Genomic DNA, 12,222 nt, shown 5'->3' on the forward strand with positions numbered 1-12,222 from the left:
GAGCCTCTTCGTGCAGTACAGTGTCCACCTCTTAGCGCGACAGGTCCAAGAAAGCTTCCGTTTGCTCGCTGTTGAGGGAGCCACTCTGATGTTCATGTGGGTTCCTGGTCTGAAGGAAAATGAGGCTGCTGACTCTGGTGCCAAGGCTGCAGTACTCCTACCGCTGTCCGCTAGCTCTTACATCCCTTCGGATGATATCAGTGTTGCCGTCTGTCGGCAGGTGGTATCAGTTTGGCATCACCACTGGTCTTCTCTTCACGAGAACAAGCTCCGAGGACTTAGCCAACGGTAATTCAGTCAAGATGGTATACTCACTGATAAAACAAAGCAGTAGGCTTTTACTAGAAATACTGACCCTTGCCCGCATCTCGTGGTCGTGCGGTAGCGTTCTCGCTTCCCACGCACGGGTTCCCGGGTTCGATTCCCGGCGGGGTCAGGGATTTTCTCTGCCTCGTGATGGCTGGGTGTTGTGTGCTGTCCTTAGGTTAGTTAGGTTTAAGTAGTTCTAAGTTCTAGGGGACTGATGACCATAGATGTTAAGTCCCATAGTGCTCAGAGCCATTTTTTTTTACTGACCCTTAGACAATGTGTCTAATAGTGTATTTTAAATACGACAGTATGCCATCTTAGGCACTGTATAACATTAAAACACTTGATAATGGCCGGCCGCGGTGGCCGTGCGGTTCTAGGCGCTTCAGTCCGGAACCGCGAGACCGCTACGGTCGCAGGTTCGAATCCTGCCTCGGGCATGGATGTGTGTGATGTCCTTAGGTTAGTTAGGTTTAAGTAGTTCTAAGTTCTAGGGGACTGATGACCTCAGATATTAAGTCCCATAGTGCTCAGAGCCATTTTTGAACTTGATAATGGAATTGTAAAGCCGAAATCATGATAATGTAAATGTAACACTGGAAATAAAAAACAGTCTAATGGCGGTACAGACTTTAAAGAAATGTATTATGACTGTGGCCCCACATTTTGAAAGAATTATTACGCTCCGAGGAATTAGACCTCTGCCAGCGACTTGGCCGACCTCATCTCGGCCCTTTCGCGCTAGGTTGCGAATTGGGCACAGTCGTTTTAGCCGTCGTGTTAAGTGGTGACCTCCCGCCACTTTGTGTTCACTGTCGCCAACCTCTGACGATTCGCCGTTTCCTGACCGAATGCCCTTTTTTCATGTATGTTGGCCGCCTTGAGTTGTAGGCTGTTTTAGCGAACGACGCGCCGGTTGTCGACCGCGTTTCACTTTTTATCCGTCGTAGCAATACCGCGAAGAACATTTAATCTTTGGTTCGGAACTTCCATTGTCTCTGCAGCGTATTTTGTGGACCTTTCTCCACGAGTAAGTCCTTGTTCTCAGATCTCTTTCCTTCCGTCGATTGGGCTTAACGTATAGCCGCTTGTAACTCCTTTTACTTCTTAATGATCTAAGGTTATGACATGGGCGCTTAGTTGCTTTTGCACATTAATACAAACACACAAGGAATATACTACAGCCCTCTACGTAACGCTCAAGTAAGGGTAGCGAAGGTAAGATTAGATTAAGTTCAGCGCGCACCGAGGCGCTAGAGCAATCATTCCTCCCGCGCTCCGTAAGTGAACGGAACGGGAGAAAAACCTATACCTCAAATGGCTCTGAGCTCTATGGGACTCAACTTCTGAGGTCATCAGTCCCCTAGAACTTAGAACTACTTAAACCTAACTAACCTATGGACATCACACACATCCATGCCCGAGGCAGGATTCGAACCTGCGACCGTAGCGGTCTCGCGGTTCCAGACTGTAGCGCCTAGAACCGCACGGCCACTCCGGCCGGCACTAATACCTCCTACAATGGGAAATACCCTCTGTCGTGCACTTCACAGTGGTTTGCTTACAATGGGTGTGGACGTAGAATTTCTCATTAGCGATATCAAACGATTGCAAATCGACGTGTTAGCAAACGGCTGTATCTGTTAAATTTTTCTACTTGGGGGGTGGGATCTAAGTTTTTAGTATCTCATCACTAGAAGATTCAGTAATGTCTACGAACAAATATATCCATAACATCTCCTGCACACGAGGAAATTTCAAAACAAGTAATTGGCATGGCCGCGAATACCGTCGTTCTGGAACACGTGGTTGTGAATTCTCTAACTGGTAACAATGAAATACACTGATAAGCCAGAAGACTATGACCACCGACCTACTACCGACAAAAAAACAGTCGAAGCGGTAGCAGTGATACCTGGCGAGGAATGATTGCTAGTCAGACACACGCACGACGCATGTAGTATTCGTGAGCGTGATGTCCGTGTGCAGAATGGGACAGGCGCGCGATCTGTCTGACAAGGGGAGGCCACGACGGTGGAATCACGGATTTGCTTCAAACTTTGTACACCTTTAGTAGGGCATTAAAACAACATAACGTATAAATAGTAAGGTGCAATTCTGAAACAATAGCAAGAAAATTTTTACGTTTGTATTATGTAACTGATGTATCTGTGCGTAGGTGCCAAACGTTAGAGTTCAAGGTGATCAAGTGGCAGTCGGCTCTCAGCCGTGGCAGCGTGCGGACGGCCCCGCGCGCCGGCCAGTGCTCCGCTGCAGGCGTTGTTTACATCCGCGTCGTAGCTTTCAGGCTTGCGTCCGTCCACCGTGAACAACATGTCGAGCGCTTACCGCCGTGCGACCCTTAAAGTTTCCTTCCCAGCTGAACATGCGCGACCTCGTGCACATGAAGTTGAAACGTTCATACGTGAAGAAGTTCGTTTAGATCCTAACCACGTTATCGGAATCCATTTTTCGATCACGAGTAGTGTCGTTCATATTAAAATGACAAACACCGAGGTGTGTGAAGATGTTATTCGCCGCCATGCCAATGGACTTAAGTTCAAATACTCTGATGGTCACGTCGGAGCCGTAACACTTGAACTCGCAGAGTACGGTCAACGCGCGATTAGGGTGTTTGAACTACCTTTTGAAGTGTCGAAGGACGAAGTTGTCTCTGCGTTACAACCATACGGTAACGTCATCGGTTACGTAGAGGAAAAATGGCAAACCTTCACGACCTACCATGTCCTTAATGGTGTGCGTCAGGTCAAAATTGAACTGAAAAAACATATTCCATCATACCTGACCATTGGCGGGGTGCGAGCCATTGTCATGTACGACGGCCAACCCCGAACATGTGCGGGTTGTGCACAAGAAGGCCACGTCAGATCCGCCTGCATGCGACGCCGCCTGATCCAGACGCCGGTCGGCGAGGAAGCGTCCCCAGCGGTGATGACTCAGATCCCTGTCACATACGCCAAGGTTGCCCAGGAAGGTAGCACGTCTACACAGAGTCTTCCTGCTCCGTTGACGTCGTCTGATCAGGTAGATGCAACCGCTCCTGAGCTTCCTTCTGAGGTGCCCCAGACGCCAGATCCTAACCTGCCGAATCATCGCAGCACAGTGACTGAAAATGCTACTGAGATGGACGTTGATCCGGGAGTGGTACCTACTTCTGCTTTCCTTCAGACTGGTCCGGAGTCAGACGAAAGCCACCCGCAATCGGACTCTGAACGACTTGTTCGAAAACAAGGGTCGACACGAAAGAGGAAGAAACGTAGCCGTACACCCCCTGATGAATCCATTCTACGGATGGATACCGGGGATGCAGACCCGAAGATGGACGACAAACCGATCTTTGATGACCGAAAGGCTGATGCGACAGACCCGCCACAGGCGACCACTGGCAACGAACACCCCTCATTACTGACGCCGTCGCCCCCACAGGTCGACGTTGAAGAGAGCCTATCCGATGAGACGAAAACTACGTCTCCTCTCCACGTGGATGACGTGCACAGCCGATGCCCTACCGCAGTATCAGTCTCCTGGGCAGACGACGTGGAGATCGAAGGGACTGGGGTGGATGCTGCTGATGATGGAGCACCCCCATCGGTTGCGCCCGCGCCCGCAAACTCTCCACAATAGCAGCCTCTTCAGCGGACCGGCAAGATCGGCGACCTCTCGCCCCTGAAGAAGAAGCCCCGCCTGTGCCTGTGGGACTCCAACACCAGCATTATCGTGTCGCAACGATTAACCTCGCGACCATTCGTGCGCCCCACAAACTAGCGCTGCTCCGCGATATGATTTATGATGCGGACATAGATATTGCGCTTTTTCAGGAAGTGCATGTCGCCGATTTTTCACCACCACATGGCTTCACGGTGCATCTTTCTCCCGCTTTGGACACCGGTAGTGGTGTTGCCATCATCTTACGCGAAGGTCTTCCTGCCGAAGATGTCCTATACCTCCCCAGCGGCAGAGGTATGGCCCTTACTCTCTTCGGTGTACGCATCATCAATATTTATGCGCCGTCGGGCTCCAGCTACCGTCGTGAACGCAATGCCTTCTTCGCGAATGAAGTCACACCCCTTTTTATGGGACCACACGATGACTGGATCATGGGTGGAGACTTCAACTGCACCCAGCGCCCTCAGGATCAATTGCCGCGTCACTCACCATGCGCAGCTCTGGAAACAGTCGTCACGCGGCTACAATTTGTCGATACGTGGAGACATGTTCACGGTGATCTTTTGGGCTTTACGTACCACACTGCGCACTCCTCTAGCCGACTGGATCGCATCTACATCTCGCGATCCCTAGTTCAACACACTCGACAGGCTGAAATCTGGCCTGTTGCTTTCTCAGACCATGAGGCTTACTTCTGTGATGTTGTTCTCACAAGACAGGCAGTATGGCACGGACGTGGTTTATGGAAACTGAACACGGCACTTCTTAATTCACCTGACTGTCGACTTCTAATAGAAGACACTTGGATCACATGTAATAGACGCCGACCCACGTATCCGTCTACCATATCCTGGTGGATCCAGTGTGCAAAACCTGCTCTTCGAAAAACTTTAATCCGGTATGGCAAAGATGTTGTCGCCTGGAGGAAGAGCACTATGGACTTTTACTACAGGATCCTACGAGAATGCTCCACGATGCCAGCCTCCCCTGAGCGCCATACAAGGATGAACCAAGCTAAGGCCCAAATCTCCAATCTCATGCGACGGCATTTGGAAGGGGCGATAGTACGATCTCCTACTGCTGATCGCATGCCTCATGAACATCCGTCGATGTACCATATCATCCAAGAACGACAAAATCGACGCCGAAAATTGATTCACGTCTTAACGGATCAAGAAGGGCGTCGCTACGTAACCCAATCTGCCATAGGGAATGTGCTTCACGCCCACTACCGGCAGCTCTACGCCGCAGTTCCACATTCCCCAGAGTTGATCGAGGAAGTCTCACAGCTCAACTTCGGTGGTATCCCAGGAGATGCGGCGATTGACTTGATGTCGGAGGTGACTGATGAGGAAGTCCGCGATGCGATCCGGGCAGGAACCATCAATCGCTCCCCGGGCCCCGACGGTCTTCCCCTCGAATTTTATCGCACCTTCCGTGATTTGTTAGAGTCCACCTTCACCTCCATCTGTCGGGAACTGATGTCTCCGGAAGTACCTGTGCCGGACGCTTTCATGGAAGGAATTATTATTCCTGTACATAAACCGCACGGTGGCAACAATATCAGTGATTATCGGCCCCTCACCCTCCTTAACAGTGATATGAAAATCTTCACTCGCCTTTTGGCAGCACGACTTAAAAACGTTGCCCGCTATGTTGTATCGCCAGACCAAGCATCTTTGGGAGGCGACAACAATATTCGCACGACTTTATGCCGCTACAGGGATATGATCGCCGTTACCCAGGCACAACGCCTCTCTGGGGCACTTGCGTCTTTGGACTTCAGTCAAGCTTTTGATAGGGTTGACCATTCGTTCCTTACGGCCGTTCTCCACCATATGGGTTTCCCGGTCGCCGTTATCACGGTAGTGATGCGCCTTCTGCGGGGTGCCTCATCCAGGATTCTGTACAATGGCAGACTCACTCCACCGATAATAATAGGTCGATCCGTACGTCAAGGTTGCCCTCTATCAGCAATTTTGTACGCCTTTTCCTTGGAATCCTTGCTATGTGGACTAAGACAACGTTTGGTAGGGTTGTCCATAGATCACTACCGATTCTGTTGCACGGCCTATGCTGACGATGTAGTCATCTGTTTACGTAATGCCGACGAAGTTCGAGCTGTTTTGACGTGGGTAGCGACTTATGGTGAGGCGTCGGGTAGCTCTTTAAACGTACGTAAGTCACAAGTTATGTTCATTGGCACGGGACTTCCCGTGGAGTGCGTTACACCTCTCACCACCGTTGATACCATTCGTTGTTTGGGAATAGATTTTTCATCTGATCTCCGGCGTTCAGCCACCATCAACTGCCGACGCCTCCTATTAATGATCAGAGCAGGTCTTATGGACCATCGCCTTCGATCCCTAGATATTCTCCAACGAGCTCGATATGTCAATACATATATCGCATCCCGAGTTCCCCATGTAGCGCAAGTTCTACCTTTCCCGCTTACTGTGGCACGTCGCATGTTGGCAGCGATGGCATCTTTCGTCAGCTCAGGGATGTTGTTCAAAATTAGCTATGCGACCCTTACTCTTCCCCGTGAACGAGGTGGGATAGGTCTGTTTCACGTGCCGGATAGAGCTCGCGCCCTATTTGTCAGCTCCCAGACGGCGGTATGGACACGTTGCCCAACGAGCCTCACTGGTCTCCTCCTGTCGGCATACTCGCCGGTCTCACTGTCAGCCCCAGTGATCATCTCGGATGTTCCGGCCCAGTTCCATTATATGCGGTACTTCTTTCTGGAACTCAGTTATCTACGCCTCACCTTACCAAGACAGCTTTTGCTCAAGACAAAGGCAGTATACAATGTCCTCCAATTAGGTCGTCCACCTAACCCGATTGAACAAAAGTTCCCCCAGGTTGACTGGCGTCATGTATGGCGCGCGGTGTTCGCCAGTTACCTTGACACGAATGTTCAATCTGTCTGGTACATAACTGTCAATGGTAAGCAAATCAACCAATTTCGCCTTCATCGTATCCACCTCGCCCAATCACCTCTATGCTCCACGTGTGGAGTGCCAGACAATGATGAACATCGGTTTGTTTGCGGACCGGCGGCGGAGGTTTGGCACTTGGTTCGACGTATTGTGGCTTTTCTAACGCGGGACATTCCGGATCGGATTCCTCCCCTTTCATTATTATTTCCGGAACGTGACTATTTTCCTCGGACAAAGACCAATGCTGTGAATTGGATTCGCGGACATGCCATTCACTACTTATTTGGACAAACTGTAGACTCTGCACTCGATTTTTGGACATACCTCAATGACCGTCATTATGTCGTTGTCCGTCACCCAAAATACAGACAATTTTTCTCGAACTTCCTTGGGAGTGCTTTCCACGAGCCGCCTCGCAGCTGGAATGTGTTAAGCCAAGAGAGAAGAAGGTTTCCTGTTTGAACCAATGAACATTTCTGAACAATTGAACGGAACAAATCAATTTCGAGAAGACGTGACTCAACATATTACCAGCGGGGCGCAGAAGGCCTCTGATCAATTACACAAAAAAAAATAAAAATAAAAATAAAAAAAAAATAAATAAATATAAAACAAAAAAAAATTAAAATAAAATTCAGAAAAAGGAAGATTATGTTTTGTTTTTCATGATAGCCCTAACCTTGATTTCCCATATTTCCCCTGGTATATAGGCAGCTCTCTGGGGTAGGTTTAGTCAGGAGCCAACGCCTGAAGTGGCCTAGATTTTTTTTTTTTTTTTTTTTTTTGTTATAGGATGAAAAGTGGCGGTGGCACTTGTTTTCTTTAGTTCCATAAAAAAAAAAAGAAAAAAAAAGGTCCTTGGTTCAAATAAAAAAAAAAAAAGTGGTTAGCGTTCGGGCTTCGTAAAACGAGCGTGTATGAGGCGACGTTTCGATTCCCGCTCAAACCTTCATTTTTGTAGCACACGTGTAAATTCTGTGGTATTCAAAAGATTTGCACCTACATTATTCCTTTTCGCTGCATTAGCAACGTCTCACAGCTACGCAGCTTGACTGCCAAATGGGGCCTGCCTCCCTGTCTGCAGCTCGAAGTAGTTGCGGATACCTTACCAGATTACATGTGTTAGGGATTTCGCAAATCACTACAGGCATACATTTTCAGGAAAACTATATGTTTCTTCATTTGCTTATCGAAAGTCGTAGACATGTTTGTTCTAATAACTAAATTTAATTAAAAATAGTAAGTAGTCAAATAACATGAAATTCACTAAAACTTCATGCAAATACACATGGCTTTTTAAATTATATTCCTCTCATGCCAAATAAATTAAATAATATGATCAGTGATGAAAAAATATTAATTATAAATTACGTTTGAGCGGTTGTCGAACCGTCGCCGCATGTATGTTCGACTTACGAAGCTCGAACACTAACCACTTGAGCACCATAACAGCCATAACAGTCATGCACCTACGAGCAGATACATCAGTTACATGACAGATGCGTAAAAATTCTCTTACTATTTTCTCGGAAATGCCAGAGCAGTGTACCTTACTACTTGCATATTATGTTGATTTAATTGCCTACTAAACATATGCAAAGTCTGAAGTAAATCTGTGATCCCAAGGTCGTGGCCTCCAGTTGCGAGTTTGACTGAGGGCAGATTGTGATGGCCCGGAGCCTCGGCACGAGGATTTCGGAGACTGCTCGACTTGTCGGGTGTCCGAGGAATGCTGCGGTGAGTGTCTTCAACACGTGGCGAAACCAACGTGAAACCTTGTGCAGAGATCGTGGGATACGGTGGCCCCCGCTCATTACAGCGTGGGCAGACTGCTAAAACAGGACAGACAGCAAATTGTGACGGAAGCAACATCAGACTTTAATGATGGACAGAGTACAAGTGTGTCTGAACACACAGTGCACCGAACGCTGCTAACGATTGGCCTCTGCAGCCGACGACCCATGCATGTGCCAATGTTAACAACACGACATCGGCAACTATGACTGAAATGGTCACATGACCATCTGCACTGGACGCTGGCGCAGTGACAGAGCATAGCATGCTCTGAGTACCTGCTGCGTCATGTCGATGGTAGGGCGCAAATCCGTCGTCTTCCACGGAAATAGCTCCTTGACACAGGACAGAGCCAAGCTGACGGTGGCTCCATTATGCTCTAGGGAACATTCACGTGGGCATCCATGGGTACAATGGAGCTTGTGTAGGCACCATGACGGCCAAAGAGTATCGGTCACTGGTTGCAGACAATGTACACACCTTCATGACGACCGTGTTTCCCGACGGCAGTGGCATTTTTCAACAAGACAATACGCCATCTCACAAGGGCAAAAGTGAGAAAGAGTGGTTCGAGGAACACAGTGGCTAGTTCCGATTGATGTGCTGGCCCCACAACTCACCACATAGGAATTCTATCGAACACATGTGAGATGTGTCTCAACTTGGTGTCAGAGCTTATCACCCTCCTCGCTGGACTGGGTGACTTGTGTATGCAGATGTAGCGCCACCTCCCTCCAGCGATCTACAAAGGCCTCATTGCTTCCACGTCACGCGTCGCTGCTGTTATCCGTGCCAAAGGTGGGCATACCGGCTGTTAGGTAGGTGGTCATAATGTTCTGGCTGATCAGTGCATATCTGTCAGTAGTAGAGATCGCCGTACCACGTGACGAGGATAGATCCGGTTCGAACTGTACTTTTCGTGTTCTAAATTAAACTCCAACGCTCTCTTCAGCGTGTCATGAAATCTCCATTAATAACGCCATCACCGACAGTGTATTTGCCCAGTAGCCGTTCTCCTGAGAGATGGCGTATCCAGATGCTGCCTAGGCATTATGTAACAGGAAGTGTCGTTTTTCTCATTAGTTTACTCGTTTCCATTGGCAAAAAGGTCTCTCATGACGTTCCGCGGCTTACTGCAATCGGAACTGATGTCATTGTCTATTTAGTAGCGGCAGAAGTACGTTTCCGTCACAGCGGAGTCGTGTTTGCAGCAAAGAGGAACGAAGCAGCTACAACGTCCTTAGCACCACTCTCTCATATCAGTTGTGTCACAGGCTGGTGTCTTCTTTACTTTACAGAGCGGGCAGACCTGCAAAGTATAGATCGGCGGTACTGAATTCACTGTCATTCGTCCACTTTAGATCGGTGGTAATGACCGTCTCACGTGAAAATCCTACAGAGCGCGTCATTTATACGGTTACAGAATCCAGCCTGGGCGAATCAGAATTTGTCCGTCCATTAAGTCACTTAAATAATCAGTTTTCACCATTTGTCGCTCTCTGAGGTCATCGAATGATTTTTTCGTAGATCAACCACTACTTTTATATAAAAAAGAAAAACCATAATGTTCAGACAGGAAAGAGAAGATGCAACAAGTCGTTTACACAGTACCATACTGCCATCTTTTCTATTGCCTACATAGGTGAAGGTGTGTCTAGTGTGGAGGAGCTTAGCCAACACCAGTGGTGAAATACTCTGCGATTACAGGAGTTAATGCAGATCACTGGGTCACAGTTACATCTAGACAAGAAACGCATTAAACAAGATGTTTCAGGACCTCACCGACGAACCTCCAGGAATTATAGCTCTCTCGCTCAGACACACAGTACCATATCTTTTGGTATCGGACACCCTCTCTTTTCCGTCATTTATCAGCTATGAAAATTTGACAATGAATGATAATAATATGTTAAAAGTATGTATCAATAAAATTACAATAGGAGTCCAGTCACAGGACGCCCATAGGATAGTTTCTAGAGTGGACGAGGGCAAGACCTAGGGGTATGGAATATTTTTAATATTTTGAAGACTAATGGCAGCTTATAAGTAGCCATAAAAAAGTTCCACCTCTGATCCTGTTAAAACTGTGTAACACCGAGTTTAAATTAATTTTCTTCAAAGAAAAACGCCTACGATATTTTCTTCCTTTCCCCGCACAAGCTGGGGGGGGGGGGGGGTTTGCCGCTGACGCCCCCTTGGCCCCAAGATACGGACGTTCTTGGTGTTCACTCTCCTTATCGTCGTTACATCCTTTACACCGCCACAGCAATGGATATTCCATTATGTTGAGCGTTCGCATCCATCATACGCCAGAGAGGAATAAATATCAAACAACATAAAATCAGGAACCAAAATGTGTCCATTATGCTGTGATTAGAGCGTTGTTGTAACAAGCGGTATCGTGATAGACAGACTCTGTTAGTAGGCTGGTCTAGATCAGTGTGCTGCAGAGATAGAGATTCTGGGATATTGTTAGTAACCATTTCAGCCCAAATATTTAGGGACAATTTTTGTCGCTGAGATCCTATGGTAATGGAATGTGGCTTCTCCAAGTCCAGGCTGTAATTACAGCGACTATTAAAACAACAGGTATTTATAAAGTAGACCATATCTGCCAGTGACATGTTTGAGAGAAGGCAGTTTCATCAGCATTTTGAAGAAAACTCTCTCTCTCTCTCTCTCTCTCTCTCTCTCTCTCTCTCTCTCTCTCTCTCTCTCACACACACACACACACATACACACAAGAAGTCAGACAGACTATAATTTTTTCTTTGCGTTTCAGAATGGGACTTCTGCTGCTTCTCGTTGCTTGTGGAGGCAACCCGCTGTACGACTACCAACCATTCGTGGGATACCATTACCCTGATGTAAGTAAGATCAATATTTGTCGTGAGTATGTAATACAGTACAATGGTGGCCGGCATTGCCTTCTTCTAATACACAGAAGAATAATTCAATCACTGTATCGTTCATAGTAAAATACTCTCTTGGGCGATAATGCAGGCTTTTCCTGATAATTTCACTGATGAAATCATTTCGGGTCATCTTTGAATTATGGTGCTGAGAAGGAAATTTATCTCGGGTTATTAGTCAAGTAACAGTATTACCTTAGTGTGAAGATGATGGGTGAGCAGGGCAATTATCTTGGGTCATTAGTGAAGCAACAGAATCATCTTGTAACGGCGTTTTGACCAGTATCCTATAAGACATCTTTGCGTGAAGATGAAGAGTAGGAAACTAACCGATTCATTATTTCAGCACGATGCTTTTGTCCAGCTGTTACCTAGTGGTGACCTCATCAAATCACTCTATTTCTATCTTCTTATTAACAACAAAGCAAACTTCTATTTCCTCAATTCACTGTGCTGTTTTTCTACCTATGAGCACCCAATCAAACGTCTATGTTTTCTTACTTTTCACTTCACTAACCGTTGCGATTTTCAGCCCGATCATCCCTCACACTTCATTTTTTTGTTGCCCCACATTCACT

The 12,222-nt window shown here is 47.3% G+C and overlaps 2 protein-coding genes across 2 annotated transcripts in view; one reads left to right on the forward strand and one right to left on the reverse strand.

Annotated features, from left to right (window-relative positions):
• LOC126419652 (uncharacterized) overlaps positions 1 to 12,222 on the reverse strand; it is a 626,964-nt gene that overhangs the window by 258,674 nt on the left and 356,068 nt on the right. The window lies entirely within an intron of this gene.
• LOC126419808 (superoxide dismutase [Cu-Zn]-like) overlaps positions 1 to 12,222 on the forward strand; it is a 142,179-nt gene that overhangs the window by 79,537 nt on the left and 50,420 nt on the right. The window contains exon 2 of the mRNA XM_050086991.1: positions 11,515 to 11,599. Coding sequence (XP_049942948.1) covers positions 11,515 to 11,599 — 85 coding nt within the window. The remainder of the gene's footprint in view (positions 1 to 11,514; positions 11,600 to 12,222) is intronic.

This window comes from Schistocerca serialis, chromosome 9, assembly GCF_023864345.2.
Source record: "Schistocerca serialis cubense isolate TAMUIC-IGC-003099 chromosome 9, iqSchSeri2.2, whole genome shotgun sequence".
NCBI lineage: Eukaryota > Metazoa > Arthropoda > Insecta > Orthoptera > Acrididae > Schistocerca > Schistocerca serialis.